Here is a 25,829-nt window from a genome sequence, read left to right as displayed (position 1 = left end):
CTAACTAATTATTAACTAAACCGACGTTTATTTATAGTTTTCACTGAAAGAGAAGCCTATCTGCTGAAACTTAAATTAACCTACGAGGCTGTTCGTATAAGGTCAAAGTACCTTTGGTTGTTAATGTATGACCTTTCTAATCACTCGTATGATTACAGACAGAATTGGACGACGCCAAGTCCTGTTATCTATTAATCAAAGCTATGCCAAACTTTGAGAAAGAAACTAGAAATTGGTTACACGCTTTCATAAAAATAAAAATAAGAAAAAATTGTTTTGTCTTAGCAAATTCTAGATCACTAGATGACGCAAAACAAGAACTCAATTTAGTTTTAAACAATCGCTGGAGGTAGGCATCCCATAGATAATTATTCAAAAGCGTTCTCATTAGATTTAGTCCTACAAAGAAAAGTAGGTCATGAGTCTACTGGCATGAGTTGAGACCTTTTTACTCGAGGTTGAATCAAAGCATTTCACCTTTGTAAAGGTAAAAAAAGGTAAAAAAAGGTAAAAGCTCGCATAGAGATACATTCCCCAGAATATCAATGTTAAGCACTTTCTAGAACTGTCTTCCTTTTTACTCTAATAAAGCACTAATGCAATTTACCACACTCTTCAAATTTTAAAACACACATGAATATTTCAAAGGGATATTCTGCATAAAATATCCATGAATTCGGTCGGTTTGCTTTGCCCCGCAAATAAGTTGAAGTGCAGAGGATAAAGATAACTTTGATTTTGGATTTTTTCTTAAAGTTAAATTTTGAGCCAAAATGTTTCGTGGTTGTCCTGTTCTTAGGTCTCTTGCGTATAGCAACATTTATCGAGCAATGATATTAATTTCATAACGGGGGGTCCGGTTAGTGCAATAATTGTAATGGAAAACGTCTTAGAGACAACTTTAATGATGAAAGAGTAAGATTTGCTGTACTTCTTCGTTGAAATTGAGAGGGCTGATACAATCCATAATCCAGCGTTAGCAGTAATTAAAAAAAAAATTAGAGTAAGGCATAACATTTTTAACAGCAGTATGTCTCACTCCATCACTCACTCCTTTTCTCCTTTTCCCTTTTCAATGAAGGAATATTTCAGAACTGAGTAAATTGAAGACAATAAATGTAATCCTTACCTCTTTCGCATGTTACTCCTGGCATTATTTCAGACAGCATAAGGGTAAAAACCGAGTAAATAGCGATACAAAACATATTTAAATGCTTCTCCCTTTATCGTCAGCTCACTATTTGTTTCTTTCGAAAATTCGTGTTGTTCATTAGGTGTGGAATCGCTTTTGCATCATCGTGCTCATAAGTAAACGGTTCGAAAATCCACCGATATTCTCCAGCCCTTCAAACAACTGACTTGCCCGAAAACGCAGTGCGCTAACGTTTTGGACCACCAAGTCGGCAGGTGTCCTCACTGATTGTCCTTCGTAGGAGCGCAACCGAAAACAACATGAGAAAATTAAATGTGATGTCACGCAAGCCGTGTTTTATAACGCCAATGTTCTGGTCGTGACCAGCATCTTGTCTCGCCTTACAAAATAAAGGAAGTGATCGCCAACTAAAAAGAAACTCTCATGGTTTCTTTGGAAATGTCTAAACAACACTATAGCATACTTGTGATGGAAATGTGTTTTGACATGACGCACGGAAAGACTAAGTTTGACCAAACATATCAGTGAAGTGTTAAATCTTTATTAAAACGCGTAATGTTTGGTGGATAGTAGCCCCCACACGTTTATGTTTCATTGAAATTGGTGGCAAAAAAATTTTATGTCAAATTATTCATCAGCAATTTGTGACCTTTTTCTAACAAATTGGGCTGCTAATAATGAGACTTGATCTCTAAATTGTTATCTACTCTTTAAAATATTTTTACGGCATATTTCCTATAAATATTAGTTTATTATCACACCATTTCACTTCTTAAATGTTTGAATGGTCTTATGGCTTGTAAGAGAGAACAGGGTCAGTTTTTTTTTTGTAGGAAAAGGCTCGATGGTATATTTTTGCTCTAATGAAATTGTTCTTTCGTGACTTTTTAGCAACTTATTGTACAAGCCTGAGAGAGGAAGGAATTGGATAACCAGGTAAAATTTTGCTTTCTAAGTGTATGAGGCCTTAAGATTTGCAAAAAGTGACAGACGCTTGTAACATTCTTCAAGAATCAAGCAGTGCAGTGGCCCTGTCTCATCATTTCTCTATTATGCTTTGCTTTTAGGTTTATCTTTCACGTCCATATAACACATAGATATATTTCAGAAATATTCATATAGTTTGAACCTTCCTTAATTTTTTGCTGAGGTTAGGTTTTAATGACATATTAGCTCGGTGATATAACATCCATTAAAAATAGGAAAGAAAAGGAGAGAAAATAGATGATAACAAATAATATTCAATCTTTCGTATTAATAATGTTTGTGACCTACAGAAATGCCGGGCCAAAAGTAACCCCTGCCCCTTCCTTTTTTACCAACGACAAAGCTTTACTTCTATCTCATATAAAGCGGACTGACGTCCAGGGGCTGAAATAAATTTAAAAAAAAGCAAACAAACAAAAACAAAAACGAAAGCAAAAACAAAAAACCATAATACAAAATTACAAGGAATGCATTACAATCAGAAACAAGGTTGTTGCTATTTATAGTTGTGAGGTAAAAGAACATTAAATATCATTAGCTGTCTCAAGACTTAAGGTTATCATTTCAGAAACAAGGTTGTTGCTATTTATAGTTGTGAGGTAAAAGAACATTGAATATCATTAGCTGTCTCAAGACTTAAGGTTATCATTTCCGTTGTGAAAAGTGACTTTATGAACCCTCATTGCTGACGTGCTGCGGATGCACTAAGCATTGGTAACATAAAATGTTATTAAGTACTTCCTCAGGAAATGCAAAGATAATATTTAGTTCCCTTTGATGAAAGAGTTTGTCGTTACTAAGGTGGAAAGATGTTTAGGTTACTGCACTAAGATGTAACACATAGCTCGTATGTCATTATTTGCGTTTCCACACGTATTGGAGTTTTCGGGGCGTCCTCCTCCACCAAATCCAATTCTAGAGTCGCAGGTTGTGCAGGCGTTTTCGTTGTTAGAGACAACACCGATTCTGGCTCTACAGGCGTTGCCGCATACTGCATTGAAGCCTTCTTTATTACAGTAAGACTGGAGAGATCCTTGGGATCCAATCAGAGACTTCCATGTGTCTCGACCCAATAAAGTGGAGCGATAACTACCGTCAGCGACCAGTGAATACAAAGAGTTGGCCTCCTTGTTGATAATGACGAAGTTTATGTGTCGAGCAGTTTTCATACCGAGACAGATCTTAGTGAAGGGTGTGTTCCAGTACGTCGGCATCTTTGTCTCCAGCGTGTCAAAAGCTGTCGCTCCTCCAGGAGGATTGTACGCATCTGTATTTCCCCAGTAGACTGAGTCGTAGTGGAAGGTGCTCTGATTATAACAAAGATATTTAAAACAACACTGAGGTATCAGGTGGATAAAATTTTTAGGTTTCATGCATGAAAATGCTGCTTGTACATCTACTGATCTCTATGCCGCTTGCGGGATGTTACTGAACAGTTCTATTCTGAGATGGCTGATTCACATTTCAAAAACTTCTTACAATGACATCCATAAGAAAAACAAACAGGAGTGACGCACATGTGTATGAATGGTTTCAAAACAGTAATTATTGTAGAAAGGGGGTAAGTTTCGGTGGGAGAGTATAACAGGTAATTCAGTGTTAACAACTGAGTTGAAAACGTAAATTAACCACCGTAAAGAGTAAAAAAGCTGACGTTTCGAGCGTTAGCCCTTCGTCAGAGCGATTGGAGGAATTGTGGGTTGTGTGTGGGTTTAGATGCAGATAGTGGAGCTACGCCATTGGTGGGAATATGGTGAGGAGAAAACAGGAATAAATTAGTTGAATGAAAAGCGCTCGTTGATTCCGTGGGGATTAAGGGTGCCGATTTGGAAGATAAATTTTTTATTCTGGTGTTTTGCGGTTTTCCGAACTCCCTAGATGTAAGGAAAGGCCGCAGACTGCCATAAGCTGTTTAGAATGATCAGGGAGATTAAAGTCTCTAGCGACTGACTTGGTTGTGTCCTTGTCATTTCTTTCCACGCTGCAAAGGTGTTCTCGGAAACGGTCACCCAGTCGTCTTCCTGTTTCGCCGATGTATAACTTTTTGCAATAAGTGCAAGTTATGCAGTAAATAACATTGGCGGAGGTGCACGTAAAGTGATCAGTGATCTTAATGGACCTTTTTGGGTCCCGATATTTTCTCTATGTTATGAATAATGGAACAAGTTTTGCATAGTGAGCGAGCGCATTTGAAAGTCATTGGTTTGAAATGAACTCCTGACTAAAAAGTTGCTTATGTTTTTGTCGCGTTTGAATGAAACAAGTGGGGGTTGCGAAAAGATAGTGCCAGTCTCTGATTGGAGTAATTTAAATTTTTTAAGAATGATAGATTTAACTGCGTGGTTGTGAGGGTAAAATGTAAGAGTAAACGGAATGCGGTCAGTGTTTTCCTTCTCAGCCGTTTTTAGTGCTTACTGTCGATCAATTTGTTGGGCAAAGTGGTGGCCCGCTTGAACGACAGAAACAGGATAGCCACGTTTATCGAAAAACTGGCGCATTGTCTCTGATTTTCCGGAAAAATCAGAGTCGTCACTACATAAACGACGAAGTCTGAGAAACTGTGAAAAGGGTATGGAGTTCTTGACGAGTGATGGCTGTGAAGATGAATACAACAAGTAACTATCTGAATCTGTAGGTTTTGTAGTAAACACGAATGCATAAACCGTTGCCTTCAATTGAAATTTTGATGTCTAGAAAAGCCAAAGAAGTGTCGGAAATTTCCCAGGTATATTTAAGAGCCGGATGAAAGGAATTGACGGCGGTTATAAATTGAGTGAGCTCCTCTCTGGAGGAGGTAGCGCCGAAATTAGTTATTGTAGTTTGAGTAATTTAAGTTAGTGACACCTACACACTGCAAAGAAACTACGCTTGTGAGAAACTGATCTGACTTAAACTTCCTGTAGAAAATGATGATGATAAAAAATGGATAATGAATGAATAAACGAAGGATCATTGTAAAATTGTTCCTGCAGATACAGAATAGGGTTTCAAAGGAATAAAAGCAAAAGCCTTCGTTAAAGCTGTTTGAGTTGTATTTCTCTTAGGTGCTGATGTTTATCAGTGTTAAAAGTATAAATAATATTCCTCTTAAGTTACCTTGCTGCCATCAATCTTCATGACAGTTGTCCACACCCCATCGCCACATCCAAAACCTCCCATGTGACAGTAAACAGAGACTGATGTTAAGCCAAAGCGGAGTGTGGCCACTCGAGTTGAGTTGAAGCTGGTAGACAGTTACAAGATTAGTTATATGCTAATATATTTTAAGTTGGGAAAGTATAGCGTTAAACAATTAACAATTTTATTATAAAAATACAACTCTGGTTTTGGCTTCGTATGGACGTTATCAACAAATTGTCATGCTAGCTACCAACATAGACGATTCAGTGCTATTTCTTAAGACCCAATAGAGGCAGCCAGTGTTCTACATAGCAAAATAAAATATATTTTTCAGGCGAGGTAAAAGAAAAATAACGGCATCCTTAGACTCACTTGTATGCCTCAAATAATTGTTTGCAAGACGTTGCACCTGAAATAAAAAAAAAAAAAACATTAGGAAAGCGAAAAACAAATTAGAAAAAACAAAAACAAAGAAAAAACTAATATATGCGGTAACTAAACAGACTCTGTGCAACGCTGTAATGTATGGGCCATCATACCCAAACTAATGTATGTTCATTGGAATGGTATTGATTAAGAGAGCGATTTTGTCATGTTAACTGATTCTATCCACATGAAGATTTTACATTAAATTTCAACAAAATGAGAGTTATGACGAGAAGATACCTTCGATCCCTATCAAGTTTTTTAGTTTTCTGGAATATCATAAGCATGTCCATTGACTTTTCACGTGCATTTATTCTTTACAAAACTTGTTTAAAATCTTCATTTGATTTAAATAAAATCATGACGTTTCTGTTTGCAGATATGAATTTATTGTTTCTTCTTGATTTGATAATTATATGGTACTCGCTCATTTCGTTTGCAAAACACCAGGATATTTATGTCTGAGCACCAATGTACATGTAATATTACCAATAGGTTTATATACAATATCCATAGGAATAGATTAAATAACAAATAATAATTATAATAAATAGATTAAATAACAGTTAAAATTGCATTTGGCGAGGGAACAAAATTGAAAGAAAAGACTCATCCCCCCTCCCTAAAAAAATGTAGTGCAGAAAAAAAAAAAATGATAATAATAATAATAAACAAACACTAGGCAAGATCATCGTTGTAAATCATTACCGTTTTCACAATGTTTTCCAATGAAGTCGTCTTTACAATGACATGTGAATGTTTCGTCTTGATAGTTTGCCAAACATTTACCTCCGTTTTGACACGGCGTGGAAATGCATTGCGACTGAAAAATAATAACAGATTACGGTGATCACGTTTGAACTTGGCATAGATGGATTGCCTCTTGAGATGCGAATGTTTGATTATGTTTTAAAAGTATGTGCTTTTTGCTGGTGAAGCAACTCAACTAAGGGCCTATATAAATGGATTTGGGGGACCCCATTTAGGTGAGTGCTTGGGAATTAGCCCGTGTTACTTACAATTTTACAACTCCGGGATTCCGTGACGAAGTTTCGAAAAGTTGTTGGCGAGGTTTGATTGTAACATCAACGTGACCCCAGTTAGACGGATTACCCCACCTTGAGACGTTTACATGACAAATATGACCTCAGCTGACAGGGTTACCCTACCTGGCAGACCAGGCAACCCGCCAAAGCGGGTACCCCACGTACCTATCATGTAAACGTGATCAAGATGTAATAAAATATAATACGGATCGACGGATTACTCCCTTATAGACGCATTAGTTTACCGTTAAATCCATAAAAACAGGCTCTAAATTGGAAACTGAAAAACGCTAAAATTTTTTATAGCTTCTCCTTGCCGTCTGGCAGAAAAAGCTGAGTACGTCTAGCGTTAAACATTCAGTCGTTTTGTTTCGTTGAGTTTCGTTGTGTTCTTTTTATATTTATTATACTTTTAATTTGTTTCGTTAGTCTATTTGTTTTAAAGGCTGTTGTTTCAGTTGAAATTTTAACAATCAAGGATAAAAAAAAAAGTATTTTTTTTTTGAGTAACGCACTGATAGATGCGCATGCAATCGTTGTTAAGATTTGGCTTCTTTCAGCTAGTTTTTCTGAAACCTTTACCTTTTTAAATAAGTGATGCGAAGTCTTGTTTCCTGTAAACTTCTGAGACTTTTGGTATTTGTCAGAAGACAGCAACTCGCAAAAAATATTTCCAGGGGCTTCTTTATTGCTCGCCACATTTACAGAAACACATGACGGGAGACGAAGACATTCAAACGTGCAGTCAAACACATCAGTCACCATAAACATCTCAATGCTGGGAGCATCCAGGTAATGGAACTGGTTTTTCACGAATGCATAGGATGCATACGTCACAGCTACACGCAAACAAAAGGGAATAGATATGAAATCTGTATGTTTTATTACACCGTGTTGAGATCAAGCCCCTCCTCGCTCTTCCCCACCATTAAACTTCCGAATTGAATGAAGAAGTTATACACATTTTGGACTCAGTGTGATATCCATACAAACATATCCCAAAATTCAATTACCGAATGTTTACTGTCGATTTACAGGTTGGAAAGTTTTGGATTTCTGGAGAAACATCTCTTAAATACTATGGCATTTTATATGCTTTTCTTCCTAATAGCTTTTGTTATCACTTCTTTAGCCACGTCAAAATACACCCTTTTTTGGAATAATTGAAGGCAACTTAATTGCTTCTCTCAAAACAAAAGGCAAGACCTCCAGGGCATAATTTTTCAATTGTTGAAATAATATTTTCGGTTTACTAGTACAACTTCTCACCTTTTATTGATGATATTTAGAGATTGGCACGTTACCAGCGTTACTCCGCGGAAAATGTCTTTTTTCATACTCGAAATTACAAAAAAATATTGAAACATGTAAAGTGTATATGCAAGGAGGGCTTTGGTTATAAAAAATGTTTTCTTTGCTTGTTTTTTCAAAAAAGTTTCGTTGGCTATATTTTCTCTGTGTCATAATTCATAGAAGAATATTTGATTGAGACATTCGATAATGCATTAGGAATATTAAATCTGTTAATCAAACTTTGGATGTTTTGATAATAATTATGCTACCTTGCTAAACAAGCCTGAGATCGTTTTGAATATTGCTGACAAAATGCCTAAATGAACATTTGAATAAAGAATAGTCGTAAAAGAGAGGTAATTTACAACAGTGGTAGCTGTGGAAAACAAGAATTACCTTTAACACAGGTTGCTTCAGGAATTATGGAAGAGAGTCCGTGGAAAATCAGTAAGCTACTGGCAAAAGACAACATAGCTCATGATATATCAGAACATCGTAAGTTACGCAGTGCACGCCTTTTGTAATCCTTCAACCTGAATTTTTAAGGCCAACAGCTAAATTTTTTCTTCATCATAACTTTGTACATGTTCCTTGTCAGCTCACCAAAAATAAAATCAATTCTGCTCAGATAAATAAATTATCCAAAGTGGGTGAAAACCAAGTAGGCGGGGGGTTTATCCTTTTTGTTTGCATGAAGCCATAAATATTATCATTACAATTGATTTCAGCAGCCAGTAATAACTTCTATGAAACCTATCCTAATTGATTTTGTCATCCTGAAAGTATAAAGCACGCAACATGGAATTTCTTAAGTATTTGGTAAAATAATTTGATACCTTATGTGCCGTTGTTTAGATTAAAATGCGTTTTCTCTTTTAACTAAAAGACAGTCCAGCAGTCTGCCCCTGTTGGCTTACCATCGAACAAAAATTTGGAATTTTCATCATTACTATGCGTATCAAAATTTTGCCAGCCGCTCCCTCCATCAAAAGCACCATGTGTTTATTACAGTTTATCTAAAAAAGCCATGATTGTCGTTGACATTCAAGATAAATTACTAAAAATCACCTACCAACAACTGCGAATTGCTTGTTGAGTTCGTCAAATTATTTTGTTGTAAAAACTACGGTGTTATACAAGGATTACTATTGTTTTTGTAGTAATTCAAAGCATGTTTTCATCTTGAGTGCGCCAACACACTTTACGGTTTTTATTCGGGGATTGTCGATCCTTTTATTTTCATTCATTAATTCCTCGCTTACATTGTCGAAGTTTATACAAAGGGATGCTTAAGATAAAACTTCATGGAATAGACAGTTTCCAAGGGAGAGACAGGTCGTATGTACATGTATGTCCCAACTATTGTGAAGATCACGTTTTATTTTTTTACTTCAGATTTCAAGGTATGTGGAAGAGGCATTCATCACTCATTTATCGTGTAACATCAGCCTTAAAGCTTGACAATCAAAGAACGTTAATAGAGAATAAGTCCCTCAAAGAATATAATTTTTCAAGGAAAATCAATTAAACTTAATCATTGTTAGTGTTACAATAGGCTTTGTGAAAACTGCGAATATATAAATTGTATGCTGCCTGTAGTATACACTCTCGAATTCGCTGTTACTCTTTTTGCAAATAAAGGAGGTAATTTTCTAAAGAAACTGTGTTGCTACGTCGGTGGGAGAGTATACCAAGGTAATTTAGTTTTTATTAACTAAGTTGATAACGTAAATTGGCCACGGTAAAGAATTTAAAAGCTGACGTTTCGAGCGTTAGCCTTTCGTAAACCCTTCGTCAGAGGGCTCTGAAAAATGGCAAAACGTCAGCTTTTAAACTCTTTACGATGCCCAATTTACGTTATCAACTTAGTTGAAAATACAAAATTACTCTTTCCTCATAAAGTTTTCCAAAAGAAATTAGATTCCGCAAGGCTCGGCATCACAAATTCTGCACTCCAGTGTATAAACATTATTTCTCCAATCGGAAAAAAATTTAATGGGGTTCTCACTGCACTAAGATGTAACCCATGGTTTTAATGAGCTTGTCACCGTTATCTGGATCATGTATCGCACCATTTCCACAAGTAATACTATCATCAGGGTTCCCGGCACCGCCAAATCCAATCCTGGAATCACATGAATCACAGTCATTTTGCTCATTTGAAACGATACCGATCCTTACTAAAGCGCAACCATCACCATAACATCCGCCTGCATTGAATCCTTCCTTGTTGCAGTTTGTCTGTAACGAGGCTTCCGAGCCAATAAGTGCCTTCCAAGTGGAACGACCCAATGAGGTGGCGCGGTAATGTCCATCAGCGATCAGGGAATGCAGAGAAGTAGCCTGCTTGTTGAAGGCAACAAATCGCGTCTGGCCGCCAACTTTCATACCGAGACAGATCTTGTTGAAGGATGTGTCCCAGTAGGTATGCAATTTGGTTTCTTCTGAGTCAAATCCAGTCTCTCCTCCGGCAGCGTTGTATTGATTTTTATCTGACCAATAGCTCGAGTAGTATTTAAATGTGGCCTGAATAAATTAATTACAAAGTTAGAGTTAGAATTCGTCTTCATATAAATCAAAATCATTTGGAGGCAAGAGAGAGCAGCAATGTGAAATAGAGGCCTCTTTTGTAAGGTGATCACCCCTGTTTTTCCTCTTTTTTCCCCACTAGGTAATGAATAATGCTCATCAGCAAGAGATGTGACGATCTATCCTACCTTGTTGCCGTCAATCTTCATGACAGTTGTCCATACCCCATCACCACACCCAAAATTCCCCATGTGGCAATAAACAGAGACTGATGTTGAGCCAGAGCGGAGTTTGGCTAGTCGAGCTGTGTTGAAACTAGAGGACAGGTTCAAGATAAGTTTTAAGCGTTATTTTATTAGCTAAGTATGCCTTAAATGCAACAACTTATGATAAGCGATCCTAAAGGCAGTGACATTTGGTGTTATGACACTGCGCCCGCGCAAGTCCTGCCTAATTCCTAAGCAGCTATCTTGGTAAAAATTCATATGTACGCACCTCCGTGCATCCATAACAACAATGAGCATGTAGCTACTTCGCTTCTGAGTAGTATGAAAAAATGAAAGAATGATTCTTGTAATAAAGATTTGGTCTCGAAATATTTCTTGGTTGTTTTTGCTTTTTCCTCAATTCGTAGGTTTTGGGTAGAATACGATCAACTCGGAAACCCGACACTGTTGTAATAAAAAACTCTTATTTTCCAGCAAAACTTGTGTCTGCATGCTGGGTTTTAAAATAATTGGTTCATGGTTTAGCTGTACGTAAATTGAGCTCTGGATGCACTGGCGTTACTCATGGCTGCGGCTCGAGCAACTCTTTTGCTTCTCTCATGCTCTCCAAACATCTCACGTGTATCCATAGCTTTAAGCATAGACCAACTCTTTATTTCATGTAATGAAAAACTATTTTAGGAGGGAAAAAAAACCTTTTCACAGAAATTGACTCACTTGTATGCCTCAAATAGTTCTTTGCACGATGTTGCACCTGAAATTCAGCAGAAAAAGAAACGATATAAGGAGAAAGCCCCACTGTTATTGACTGTAAGACTCAAGTGGCGTAGCATCGACACGTAGGTAATGTTAGGTCGTTCTGCTCTGTCGTTTGTTGTGTATATGTCGGGAGTAGGTCGTTGGCATGGAACTAGCAGTTGTTAAAATCTGTTGACGGAAGTCTGTACTAAGTTATGGAGCCAGCTTGCCAGAGTCAGTCGTTGAAAGCAATTAGTGCTTTAAGTTAGACATTGCGCAGAATGACAGTGAAAAGTGCGGTTTCTGCTTCGATTATGTTCAGCAAAGTGATTGACGTCACACATACCATAACCTTTACTTTTCTAACAAGATGAGGGAAACTAGTTTGCAACACGGCGGTCAGCTTAGGGAACGAAAACAAATACCTGGATCGTGTTATGATAATATGTTTGCCCTAGGTTTAAAACAGCATATGTAAAAAGGAGAAACATTTTCCATTTTAAATCATTACCTTTTTCACAGTGTTGTCCAATATAATCGTTTTGACAAAGACATGTGAACGTATCGTCCTGATAATTTGCCAGACATGTACCACCATTTTGACACGGCGTAGAAATACATTGCGACTGAAATAACAAAGTAATAAGTTGTTTTATTCTCAGGTAATTTGGTTTTATCAACTGAGTTTATAACGTAAATTGGCCGCAAGAACATTTTAAACGTTAGCCCTTCGTCACAGCGAAGGGCCAACAGACAAAGGGCTAACACTCGAAAGTCAGCTTTGAAATTCTTTACGGTGGATTTGAATATTTATGACTTCAATGTAAGAAACGCATGTGAGAAAGTCAAATCCATTTTTTATCAGAACAAATTGAAAATATTTTGATTGCTTGGCCTTTCTGGTTGGCAAAAGGAAAAAAACACAGAACAAATTAAAAGATAAAAAAAGGAACGCAAAAGAAATCAAACCAAAGTAAGAGTTGAGTAGACCTGAACCAAAAATTAAAATCATTTTGTTACCTAGGCGTGTATTTTGTTGTTTTCGTCGTTATTACTCTATTCATGATTAAAGCAAAAACATCATTTTTATCGGATGATTCACTGATAAATACTCAGATACAAGCAAATTCAGAATTTATATTTTTTATCTTCCTGGTTTTTTTTGTGTTTTGTTTTGTTTTGTATTTTTGGTTTGTTTTCCCTTGTCTGTTTTTTTAATTATCTTTTTTATCATTATTTTTTATATGTTTTAAGCCGTTATTATGTTATTTTCGCTGGTTTTTTCAAAAGTTTACCTTTCGGAGTAAATGATGAGAAGTCTGGTTTCCTTCGAACTTCTGGGAGTTTTGGTATTTATCAGAAGACAGCAACTCGCACCAGATAGTTCCATCGGCTCCTGTGTTGCTCGCCAAGTTTACAGAAACGCATGACGGTAGACGAAGACAATTAAACGTACAGTCAAACACGTCCGTCACCAAAAACGTCCCAATCTTGTTAACATTCAGGTAATGGAACTTGTCTTTAACAAAGGCATGAGATAAGTCTGTCACAACTACACAGAAACAAGAAGAAAACGATGTGAGAGCTGCATCTGATTCATTGAATTAAAAGTGAAAAAAATAACAGGTTTTGAGTTTACTTTAAAGTTTTCCTCTCCAGCTCTCTAAATTCCAATTATGCGATAAAGGGATTACCGTTTTGTATTTGTACGTTAAAGTATTCTATTTTGAAAAATTGCTCAAACTTCAGCACAAAAGCTGGTGTATTTATAAAGATATGCAATATCTTATTGGTCGAGTTTCATGGCACAATTACACCAAAGCAAAAGCCGAAGGCAAAATTTAAAAAAAAAGGCATCTATTCAACCTAGTCAGTTATCTTTGCCTACTCCAAATTTTATTGCAAACCTAATCTATTTAACACAGGGAGCAAGGCGTCCGGAATTTTTTTTCTCTTTTTTTTTGAATAGGGATTGTTAATATTAATATGTCTATATGTTTTTTATTAAACCTCAAGATTTTATCATAATCGACTCGGGTACATCATACTAAAACTTCATATTTCTCAATGTTCGATTGAGAGATCAGATCAGTACAGATCGACCGTATAAATGTTTATATAAATAGTGACTTGAGTGTAAATGTCTTTGCCTCCTCGCTCAATAAAGGCTTTGCTGGATACCGTTTGCCTATTTCATAATACATTAGAATATCAAGGTGAGACATTCAATAACGGACATGAAATCTTTATTTAGCGAATCAAACCGCGCATGCTTCAGTGAAGATCAGGCTACCGCATCAAACATTTTCGGGTAGAGGATATCCTTTTGAGTATAGCACTTGAAAATAAATTTAAAAAAGAACAAAAAAAAATCCGCCGAGTTCATCATGAGTATGTTGCTAAGAAAATACCAGACAGAACCTGAATAAAAAAGTTCTCGTCAGAGAGTCCTTGAATTTTTTGTTCACCATCTTATTAACCTGACTTAACCTAACTTAACCTAGAATAAACGCAGTAATAATTTTGTTGCCGAAGATTATACTAAAATCTTACCTCTAGCACAGGATGTTTCAGATATCCTTCCGGAAAGTCCGTGGAAAATTAGTAGGCAGCTGACAAAAGACAACATTACTTGTGATATCAGTTTTTCGTAAGTTACAAAATGTATGTCTTCTCTAATCCTTGCTTTGTTGATTTGTTACTTGAGGCTTACAACAAAACTTTTCCGTAGGAGTACATGCACATAGCTCTTGTCAGCTCGCCGAAAAAATCAATTAACTTCGTTAGAGGTCATGAAATTGATAAAACAGCCCTTGTTATTGACATCCAAGGAGGTAGGATACATCCTTTTTGTTTTTGTTTTTTTTTATTCTAAAGCATAAATATCATGGCTTTGAAATCAAAATTTCAAAGGAATCCATTTAGCCAAGCGTAATTAAATTTGTCATCTTTTAAGGCCGCGTTGCGCAGAAAAGTGTTTCTAAAGAGTTTGGAATGAATAAGCGTCCATTTTAATCAATGCCCTATACAGCTAGTATGCATTTCTGTGGTTGACAATATACAATATCAATAGCATTAATCCCCGATAAAGGCTCCCATCGATGTTCCAAACAAAATGGCTATCTAAGCTTCTTAACAAATAAATTTCGTGTCTTGAAGAGCTACCAAGTGAAATGATTTAACAGGTTTATTTAGCATTAGGAACTGAGTTTATAACATAAATTAGCCCCCTAGAGAGTTTAACCATAGTTTCTTTACACCATGGTTTTTTTAGAAACTTACCCTCTTTATTAAAATGATTTTAAGTTTACTATTTCCTCCCAAATTGATGATCATGGAAAATATAAATAAAATACGCGAGGACAATATGACAATCCCAACAGAAAAAAAAACAAACCAGTCGAAAAGAATCATATTTATAGTGTTAGGGGTAATTGTTGTTGATTCTCGAAATTTCCAGACTGCTGAGTCATGCTGACTTGCATACCGTAGAACTTTGCAGAACATTTTATCAAGTCACGTATTTATTATGTAATAATAAATACATGTCCTTTTTTTTTTTTTAGTTGCGTTGCTAAAATCACAGACAGAAGACGTTATGAAGGATTTGAAACTGAGTGATATACGTTTTTTAGGTTTGTGCAACGAAATATTTTTCTTAAAGACCCCCAACTTCCCCCTTTTTTTAACTACCCTTATTATCACTCGACTCATATTGTTCTTTGTAATTTTGGCATCATAACTTTCAAACTCCTGATCTGCTTGCTAAAACTACAGAAACGCACAAGCGAAGAGGAAGACATACTCATGTGCCGTCCATTACGCGCCCAGTGTATTGTCCCAGTGCTACGAACATTAGAATGATATACTGCTGTTATCTTATAATAATAATAATAATAATAATAATAATAATAATAATAATAATAATAATAACAACAACAATAACAATGAAGGATTTTTATAGCGCCATACCGAGGGACTTTGGCCAGGCTGCATTTAGCAGCAGATGCCCCCATTTTTAGAAATAGGGGAAGACCTAAACACCGGGATTCCGGCGCCAGTCTAAAATAAGACAAACATTAACTAACTTTAGTAATGCAAATTCGATCAATAATGGCGATGCAAATCGCAGTGATAATAGGAGAAGATAACATTACTGAAAGATAAATTGAAAGAGACTTTACCATGTGTAATCCTAAGGTATTTTGGGGGATAAACCCACCATTTATTGCACTAAGATGTAGCCCATGACCTTAATAGATTTTACCCCGTTGTCTGGGTTGTGGGAAGCCCTATTACCACAAGTATTACCGTCATCCGAGTATCCCCCAGTCCCAATACCTATTCTAGAGTCACATGAGCCGCAATCGTTTTGCTCATTTGCAATGTAACCAATCCTTGCTTTAGAATGAGATGCAGAGCCACCAATAGCATTAAACCCTTCGATATTGCAGTTATTCTGTAAGGATGCCTGAGAACCAATCAGTGTTTTCCACGTGTCACGGCCAAGTGACGTGGCACGGTATTGCCCATCCGCAATCAGTGAGAACAGAGAACTGGAATGATGATTGATTACAATGAAGTTGACTTTTTGGTCGATCTTCATACCGAGACAGATCTTGGTGAATGGCGTCCTCCAGTAGGTTGGCAGTTTGGTTTCTTCGGAATCAAATCCAGTGTTTCCACCGGGGGTATTGAAATCGCGTTCATCACTCCAGTATGTAGAATTATAATGGAAGGTTCTCTGAGAGAAAAGACAGCATTTTCGTAAAAAAATGAAGCAGATGGAAAACTATAATTGAAATATTTCATACAAATGGATATAAGTCTGCACCACCAACCACATCACATTCTATTAACCAACATTTTCATTTAACTAAGGATCTTGTTACATGACTCAGCCTACCGCCAGTTTCCTATAGCTCAGTGGTAGAGCATCCGAAGTAATCAAAAGGGCATAGGATTTATTCCTGTTAGGATAAGGAGCAATCAGATTTTTCTCTCCTCGGGTATATCGGTGCCATTCCTTGAACAGCAACATCTTTCATTTTCATCATTATCGTTATCGTGAAAGTTACCGTTATTATTAATTTGGTTTTGGAAGAAAGCAAAGAAGGAAAAACGAGTGTTAACAGCTAATATTTGGCTCCATTCTCGCTAACAGGAAAATCGCTTTGAAATAACGCTTAAACTGGTGAGAACAGTGCTCAGAACGATTTCTACTAGAGATAAACTAATGGCTCAAATTGAATACAAATGATACCTTGGTACCATCAATCTTCATAACAGTTGTCCATGCTCCGTTTCCACACCCCAAATCTCCCACATGACAATAAACAGAAATTGGAGATAAGTCAAAACGGAGGGTCGCAGACTGACTTGTGTTAAACCTGTCATAAAAATCACAATGACTAAACTCTAGTATTTGCTCTGTGTGCACTGGATATATAGTTAATGTACAAAAATATTGTAGTAGTGGGCAATTCATTTTCGCTGTTATTATTTTGTTCGATTATGTTTTTCCCAGAAAAAGCCCTCGAAATTAGAAACTGGTCTCCTATCTAAAGTGAAGGAATGTATAGCCCCCTAAAAATAGAAAGCAAATTTCCACCCAAAGTACTTCTCCTCATATGCCCAGCAACCCGTCACACAAGTGAAATAAACAGCTTAACATGATTCATTCATTAGGAGTCAAATGGAGTGGTCTTGAATCAGACTTAGATTGATTCGTTTTAGTAGAAATGGCTGCCGGTAAGAGACCGAAGACTGCATAGATGCAATATATAGATTAAACAAGCCTAAAAGCGAAGCTCTTGCCAGTTAACTTTCCAACTCTTCATTATAATAAAAAATGCAATAAAGCTCTTAAGCACTGGCTGTCGAAGAGTTTCTGCAAGGGGATTTAGGGACCATTCTGGATGTGGTGGAGGGGTACGATGTTCTCATAATTTGCAAAGCAATCAACACGCATGCCAATCAGCAGTATTTTCAAGCAGCCGAGGACCTTCGTTGTTGTTCCTGATGTTTTAAGCAATTTTCCGACGATAGGGAATATTTTCTTCTTCAGATGAAGTGTATGATGTCAGCATTAATTGAAATTATATTTCATTGAGCGAAGACTGCAGAGAGGTATGACTTAATCGGGATTATATTAAAGAAAAAGTCCTAAGGGGTAAACAGAAGCGGAATTTTTTTGGTGTAATAGCAACTGATTCTAACTTTTTTTCGTACACAAATTAGCTTGAATCTTGCATAAACCTTATTAAGCTCCATCTTAACTCTATTGTCTTCCATAAAATATGAATCCGTGGTAGTAAAAGAAAACTCCAAGACTTACAAGTTCGATTCATAGATCTCCTTGCATGACCTCGCACCTAAAAAAGGGAATGTTACGGTGTTATATCAAATTATCTTAAATGTAAGATTTATTTTTCATTTAGTTATTTATGCTTTGTAATTTCTATCATTTTATTATCCCCATTTTATTCAACTCCTTAAGCTAAATATATGACTTTCATATATTCTTAACCATCCTTAAGCTTAATTGAAATTTTTCTGAAATCGATATAATTGCAACGCCTAAAGGTACTCACAGCCCACTAATCGATCATTTGCTCAGAAATGAAAAATCGTCTTAACCTCGCGCCTTCTTCTTTGAGCTTCGAAAACCAATACATATTTGTTTCTCTATTTAGGACTTTTATTCAATGTACACAGTAAGGAAAGAATAAAATAAATTAGGGAAACTGCTGTGATTGGTTTTTGAAGCTAGCTCACCGTGAAAAATGTTTGTCGTTCTTGTTTTCTCTTAACAGATCAGAGGGAGTCTTCAACTGGTTGATCAGAAAGCCATTGAACGTTTAGCACGGTCAAATTCCAAACTTACTTAAACTGCACAGCAATGGTGGCAATGATGATGATAAAAATAATTACAATAATAACAAAAGTTATTATTATTATCATTATTATTACTATCATTGTAGTAATAATGAGTGACACATTTCTGTTGACCACGATATGTAAAATTTTTTATGCCTACCTGTTTCGCAAAATCTTCCGATAAAGCCTTCCTCACAGATACATTCAAATGAGTCCCTTCGATAGTTTGCAAAACAGGTACCACCATTTTGACAAGGAGAAGAAGAACAAGGTGACTAGTGTACGAAGGAATTAAAATGGATGAAAAATAAACGATTAGATAGATACAAAGGTGGTAAGAATAATTATGATGATGCGAATCCTGCGCGAGAAATATTTATCGTATATATTTCGTTTTTGAAGGGTCGTTTCACTGCAAACGGAAATCGACAGCTACAAATCAGAAATCGTGTTTCAATAAGAAAAAAGAGGTTTTGCATAAGAATTGACTCTTTAACGCCATGTTTTGACCACTTCTTACCCAGTGAATCGAATTCATAGCCAGTGACAGAGAGCCGAATTCCATAGCCACCGTGAATGTACTCTACATGTAAATGCAAGATGCGATTAACAGACATCGATCAGAAGAAATATGTCGAATCGCATATCTAGGGAACAGTGAATGCATTATACATGCAAATACAAGATATTACATGCAAATACAAGATATTACATGCAAATACAAGATATTACATGCAAATTCAAGATATGATAAAAAGACCTCTAGCAAAAGAATTATGTAAATGAAACTATACCTTGATGGAAAAGTGATGCGAACTTTCGCTTCCTCGGAAATCTGCTTTGTTTCTATACTTATCAGAGGACAGTGCTTCACACCAAAGTTTCCCATCAAACCCTTCGCTAGAAGCCAGATTCACAGATACACACGAACGAAGTTGTAGACATTCAAACGCACAATTAAAGGAGTCTTTTACTACGAACGTTCCAAGTTTTGTCACATTTAGGTAATGGTGCCAGTGTCTCGTGAAAGTGTGAATGATGTTTGTGAAACCTGATGAATTTTAAAGTGAAGGTAGTCACATTAATAAAAAATAATAATAAAAATATATATATATATATATGTATATATTATGGGAAAATTCTGAATATAACTAGAAAACAGTGATTGCTCAGGCTACAGACTTGTACTACCTTAATTAGATATTCTCAGGTAGTAAGGTACGTGTGATGAAATTCGTACAATTTCTTTTTTCTTTTTTTCTTTTTTAATTTCGAATAAAATAAAATACCTCCAATCAGCTCTACAAACCTTCTTTCCCGCGCTTTGCACTTAGCAGTTTGCGCGCTTTATGTTGCTTCCTGATGTTTATATTTTTAATATTTAGAAATACATTATCAGTTCCACTTATTGTCGTGACCATATTTTTTCGTTCAATATATGATAAAACAATAATTAGATTCGGTTTTTGTGATATTCAGAAAAATCAAGGTCTCGGTGAGGGTTACTATATGAAGGCTTCGGCTTCAGCGGATAACCCCCACCTCGACCTTGATTATTCTGAATATCACCGAAACCGAAATTAATGATTGTCCAAAATATTACCTGAAAAGGCTTGATCTACCTAATGCAGCCTAAGTTCAACCAGAGATCCGATGGACAACAGTGTGAAAGTAACGACAATTTTCTTCATGAATTCTAAGAATTTGACACTACGCTATGTGTACTTTGGTCGATTATTGATTTCAAGGCTCTCGTCCTCGCCGTCGTTTTCGTAAATATCATTTTCCCGTAAATAATCAATCTAAGGATATCGACTGGCCCTAAAAAAAATTTCAATGAGTACTGAGTCATTTCAAAATTTAGTTGAAATCTTTTTTTTTTTTTTTATGGACACGGTAACTTTACCTACTCCGAAAAAAAATGGAAATTTGGATAAGTGCTCAAATAATGCAGGGAAATTTAGATCATCAGGGTGCCACTGAAAAATAAATAGAGAAAGCAAGCCTCTTACCTGTGTAACAAATCACTCTGCTTGAAATTAAAAGCCAAAGGCTTAAGTGAAAAGAAATCAATTTGATGACAGTTATGACTGATAATGCTTGCATGACTGTAGGCAAAATTTATATTTGTCGCCAGTGGTTGTTTTAGCTCCTGAACACTTTGCCGCACCTGTCATTACCGTCTTCAGCAGGTTCTGTGAATACAAATGAATAATTTATGTGTTGGGACAAAGAAATTCAAACGTTAATCATCTTAGTAATATTCTAGGAGAAAACTCAGCATACTCATGGGCTGATTACACGCAATTAATTCCAAACAGGACAGAAAGCGACAATTCAGAGGAAAACAGTGAAATTGAAATCAGGACTTAAAACATAAAGCTGATTACACGCAATTAATTCCAAACAGGACAGAAAGCGACAATTCAGAGGAAAACAGTGAAATTGAAATCAGGACTTAAAACATAAAGCTGATTACACGCAATTAATTCCAAACAGGACAGAAAGCGACAATTCAGAGGAAAACAGTGAAATTGAAATCAGGACTTAAAACATAAAGTTGATATTAGATTGACTCGCAGGAAAGTCGTGAAATCACAACAAAACAAAATGGCGGACAGGCTGAAAGAAGCAACCGTTTTCATCGAGAGTTCGAGTTAGAATTCTCAGAACAAAATACCCAACACAACATAAACAACTGGCTAAAAGACCAAAAGTATTGAATCGGAAGGACCGGAGGCCCTCTTAGGAAAGACGGGGACGATTACGAGCTTGATAGACTTTCGTATACTGTAATGGTTAATGCTGACCAATACCTAACAGAGAAAGAGTGTCAAATTCGATTGTTTGTTGCAGAGAGTTAAAAAAGAAAAAAACTCGAACATACAAAACGATGTCGATTTCAATCGTGGGCTCAAAATAATGTATATTTGTATGTATTTCATCCACCGGTCTAAAATCAACATAAATTATATTAGTGTTATTTTATCTCATTTTAAACATCACGAAGAATAAAAACTTTCTAAGATTTTCTTTAAGCGGAATCCACAAATATTGATATGTGACCCAGAGCGGTCTTCCCTGTAAAACCTTAAATCCAATCCGGATATTTTTTTGTAATAAGCACCTTAGTTCTCTGAACTTCTCTTGCCATCTATCGAAATCATAAAGATGTTTTTCGTCTTGTCACGAGCCTGGGACAAAGAAAAAATTCTGAGTCCCCATGAGGAATCGAACCTTAAACCTTCCAATACCGCGCTCGGATGCTCTACCACTGTGCCACAGAGACTCCACGTCGAACGAGGTCTATTACGAAGTTCATATGACAAAACTTACCTTTCTCTCATTCTATTTACAAACATGACGCTATAGGCATTACCGATCCTAGCAGTATGCAGGACGCGTGTCACATGAACTCGACTATTTCGACCTCTGAGCTCATTCCCAAGCACCATTTTATTTGCATTGATCTCCTTTGTTTATGTTTCAGTCACCTCGCATATCTTCGCCATGCAAAAGGGGGGGCACCTGCATAGCACATAAGAGAAATCGTGCCTGGAAATTCCAGTGCACAAACACTAGCCTTGGAGAATACTGCGAAAACGGCAAATATCTTCTACTTTGACTTAAGGAGACACTAAACCGTTGAAACTACAGCTGTACAGTGTTTACGCTTCCCAAAGCTCCCAGATTGTTTTCTTGAGAAACAACGAAGTAGATGACAGACCTTGCAGACGCGCCTCTAGAACGCAATGGCAGTGGAGAGAAGGAAGAACGAAAGATATGAAAGAAATAACCCTAACGATGACATGTGCTTTCTTTAATGTTAAGAAGGCAAGGCATTTTTGATAGTTCCCTCTTAGTTTGTTCTGAGCATAAATAGGAGCCCATTCACGAGATTTGAGCTCGTCCGCCAGTGGAATATGTTATACTACAAGAGAGAAAAAGTGGTTAACATAACAGCTCTATGTAAATTTTTTTTTATAAAACGCTGAACCGCAGCGATTTCTAAATGATATGTGTTGATGATAAATTGCGACAAGCATGTACATAAAAGTAGTGCGTAAAAACCAATGTTACACAAGATCAACCTATGAATCAGTTTTCAAAGTGCTGTAGTATAATAGAAATGGTAGTTAGAATTGACAAGTAAATTAGAAATGTAAAATTTACGAGGAAACATCTTCAGTGAGAACCAATGTTTGAGAAATACATAAAAAATACAAATGAAAAGCTACCGGTAAAAATTCATTATTCCGTCGGCTCATGATAACATTCAGTTTCTGGTTGTATACTTTGCTTTGTCATCATTCCTTTAATAACGTCTAACAAATACGTAAATAAAACGTTTGGTATGACATATGGCGGCATCTTGTGAGGCAAAATCTAATTAACAAAATTATAGGTTATCCAATCAGAATATAGAATTCTACACTTTATCGTCTTGATTTTAGGCTAGTTAATATTTTCAAAGCAAGGAAATTTAATTATTTTGAGATAAAGCGATAAGAGGCTACTCGGTATAAAAGGTTGAATGAAAAGTTCTTCATATACATTTTACTTAACAGTAAGATGTGAGGTTCTCTATTTGCACAAAATATGTTTACCTGTGTTTTGTTATTTTAATCACGCTCTGGTGCTTGCCATTGCTAAGGAGCTCGAGGCCCAAATTAAAATTGGCGGTAGAAGTGGCTCACAGGAATTCAGTTACAAAGATCTGAAGGTCGCACTTCATACGGAAACTATGGTCAGAAGTTAGAGATTATTTATAGTGATTCTAAATCTTGCTTTGTTTAAAAAAATAATAATCTAAGTGATTCCAATCTTCTTGTTTTGCAATTATATCGATGGGGTGCTTTTACCTTCAAAACATATTCAAAAGGAGATTCACAGCTGCCGTCACTGATCGTTGATCCGTCAATAAGTAATTATTAGTTACTGACGGACTCCGGACTCCAGGCTAAGTCCTTAAGTGACAGTGATGGGTTTGACTGCAGGGTCTATCAATTATGGAAAGTTTCTTTCGTTTTCTCGCTTTCTCCTGGGAGAGTGATAACATCGACACTTTTTAATTTTCTTTTTCCACAGACGCATGTTCAAGGTTTACGCGTCACAACAATGCGACTTGCGTGCCAAGTTACCCTGACAACAAATACCACTCTGATTGTGTTCCTGGTTACGGAAGAAACCGCTGTGAAACAGGTGTAATAATAAAATATGGCCAATATTCGTGACGGGCATTGCTTTAACCAGAAATCTTGAAGTGTAACCCTTTACACGTCAGTCTAGACCAAAAAGTTGACCTCTTTGGGAGCACCTCTTTTAATGAGAAAGGTAAACATTGCAGTCACCATAAAACGAGTTTCGACCATTGCTCCATCAAATTTCCCATTTCCATGCTTTTTTTTACGTTAAAGAGGGCTATCTTTAAAACAAGGAACGGGGAATTGAGGAATCGGAGAATTGGGAAAATGAAGAATTGGGAAATTGGAGAATTGGGAAATTGGAGAATTGGGAAATTGGAGAATTGGGAAATTGGAGAATTGGGAAATTGGAGAATTGGGAAATTGGAGAATTGGGAAATTGGAGAATTGGGAAATTGGAGAATTGGGAAATTGGAGAATTGGAATATTGGAGCATTAGGAAATTGGAGCATTGGGAAATTGGAGCATTGGGAAATTGGAGTATTGGGAAATTGAAGCATTGGGAAATTGGAGCATTGGGAAATTGGAGCATTGGGAAATTGAAGCATTGGGAAATTGGAGCATTGGGAAATTGGGAAATTGAAGAATTGGGAAATTGGAGCTTTGGGAAATTGGAGCATTGGAAATTGAAGAATTGGGAAATCGAAGAAGCGGGAATGGGGAATGAGGAATGGAGAATGGAGAATGGAGAATGGAGAATGGAGAATGGAGAATGGAGAATGGAGAATGGAGAATGGAGAATGGAGAATGGAGAATGGAGAATGGAGAATGGAGAATGAAGAATGGAGAATGGAGAATGGAGAATGAAGAATGGGGAACGGGGAACGGGGAATGGGGAATGGAGAATGGAGAATGGGGAACGAGAAATGGGGAACGAGGAATGAGGAACGAGGAATGAGGAACGAGGAATGAGGAACGAGGAATGAGGAATGGGGAATGGGGAATGGGGAATGGGGAATGGGGAACGAGGAATGGAGATCGAGAAGTGGGTAATGAGGAATGGGGAATGGGAAATGAGAAATGAGGAATGAAGAATGAGGAATGGGGAATGAGGAATGAGGTATGAAGAACGAGGAATGGGGAATGAGGGATGGGGAATGAGGAATGGGAAATAAGGAACGTGGAATGAGGAATGGGAAATAAGGAACGTGGAATGAGGAATGGGAAATGAGGAATGGGGAATGAGGAATGGGGAATGAGGAATGGGGAATGAGGAATAAGGAATAAGGAATAAGGAATGAGAATGGAGAAGGGGGAATGGGGAATCTTTAAAAGCGGGAATCTTTAAAATGGTAATGTTTGAGGAATTCCCGCCTAAGAGGGCAACTTTTCCGCCGACCACTCATACATTTGGTCGATTTCATTCCACGCTTTAAAAGATTCTCCGTTTTAAAGATTCCCGCTTCTAATGATTTCCCACATTAAAGATTCCCCGCTTTTAAAGATTCCCCGCTTTTAAAGATTCCCCGCTTTTAAAGATTCCCCGTTTTAAAGATTCCCACTTTAAAAGATTGCCGGTTTTAAAGATCAGGGTTCAAAATAATTTTTCAGCTTTCAGCGTGAATTTTTAGATTTTTGTCATGGCTCATCTTTTCCCCGATTGTTAATAATAAATTTCAGCATCAGAATCTTTATTTTGATCAACATGTTTTGTTGCAGCGATTCCTTTCTAACAAAGCGTAGTGAACGGCTTAATTTTTCGGTGTTTGTTCAAACGTGAAATATACAACTTTGCCTAGACAAACTGTCGCGCTACTGTCAAGCACCGACTTTAATTTGAACGCGTGAGAAGGCTTTACAAACGACGTTAATTAATTAATTAAACAGGATTTGACGGAAAATAAATCTTTATCAAAGGTAGTGTGTACGTGCAGAAACATAAACACGGTAATGTGTTGGTGTGTACAAAAACTTGCAATACGTTGAAAGCTGAATACTGTAAACAAAATTACTCCCTGTAGCACGCTTCAAATTTCGACACTTTACACTCGTTTACGTTTCCCATAAGCTTTTAAAGCATTTTCACCATAACAGGAAAGCGACTTTTACTTCAGTTGGACGATCCCATAATATTTTCTATAAAATTCCAGTTCTTCGGTGAAAAATCGCTGGCAAGTGTGCTAAAAGTTCCTGCTGTTGTTTTGAACCCTGAAGATTCCCGCTCTTAACGATTCTCCATTTTAAAGATTCTCAAAATTTTCGTTCAAATTTTCTGCAGATATCGATG

At 36.7% G+C, this 25,829-nt stretch overlaps 3 protein-coding genes across 3 annotated transcripts; all 3 read right to left on the bottom strand.

Moving 5' to 3' along the window:
* Positions 1-2,958: 2,958 nt before the first annotated feature.
* LOC131792368 (uncharacterized) lies at positions 2,959-7,503 on the bottom strand. The gene is made up of 5 exons (XM_059109739.2): positions 7,315-7,503; positions 6,395-6,509; positions 5,633-5,669; positions 5,237-5,363; positions 2,959-3,447 (listed from the first exon to the last, which is right to left on the bottom strand). Exons 1-5 carry the CDS (start codon positions 7,501-7,503, stop codon positions 2,959-2,961), a joined length of 957 nt encoding a protein of 318 aa, XP_058965722.2.
* A 2,526-nt stretch (positions 7,504-10,029) lies between these two features.
* On the bottom strand, positions 10,030-15,535 carry LOC131792367 (uncharacterized). The gene is made up of 7 exons (XM_059109738.2): positions 15,492-15,535; positions 14,073-14,131; positions 12,815-13,071; positions 12,031-12,145; positions 11,499-11,535; positions 10,743-10,869; positions 10,030-10,551 (listed from the first exon to the last, which is right to left on the bottom strand). The coding sequence occupies exons 1-7, from the start codon at positions 15,533-15,535 to the stop codon at positions 10,030-10,032; spliced, it is 1,161 nt and encodes a 386-aa protein (XP_058965721.2).
* A 209-nt stretch (positions 15,536-15,744) lies between these two features.
* On the bottom strand, positions 15,745-21,667 carry LOC131792365 (uncharacterized). Its single transcript, XM_066170040.1, has 7 exons — positions 21,526-21,667; positions 20,411-20,593; positions 19,193-19,449; positions 18,559-18,673; positions 17,857-17,893; positions 16,783-16,909; positions 15,745-16,263 (listed from the first exon to the last, which is right to left on the bottom strand). Exons 2-7 carry the CDS (start codon positions 20,502-20,504, stop codon positions 15,745-15,747), a joined length of 1,149 nt encoding a protein of 382 aa, XP_066026137.1. The 5' UTR covers positions 20,505-20,593; positions 21,526-21,667.
* Between the last annotated feature and the right edge of the window lie 4,162 nt (positions 21,668-25,829).

This window comes from Pocillopora verrucosa, chromosome 7 (genome assembly GCF_036669915.1).
Source record: "Pocillopora verrucosa isolate sample1 chromosome 7, ASM3666991v2, whole genome shotgun sequence".
NCBI classification, from domain to species: domain Eukaryota; kingdom Metazoa; phylum Cnidaria; class Anthozoa; order Scleractinia; family Pocilloporidae; genus Pocillopora; species Pocillopora verrucosa.
The sequence above is the reverse complement of the archived record's forward strand: the minus strand, read 5'-3'. Positions and strand labels throughout refer to the sequence as shown.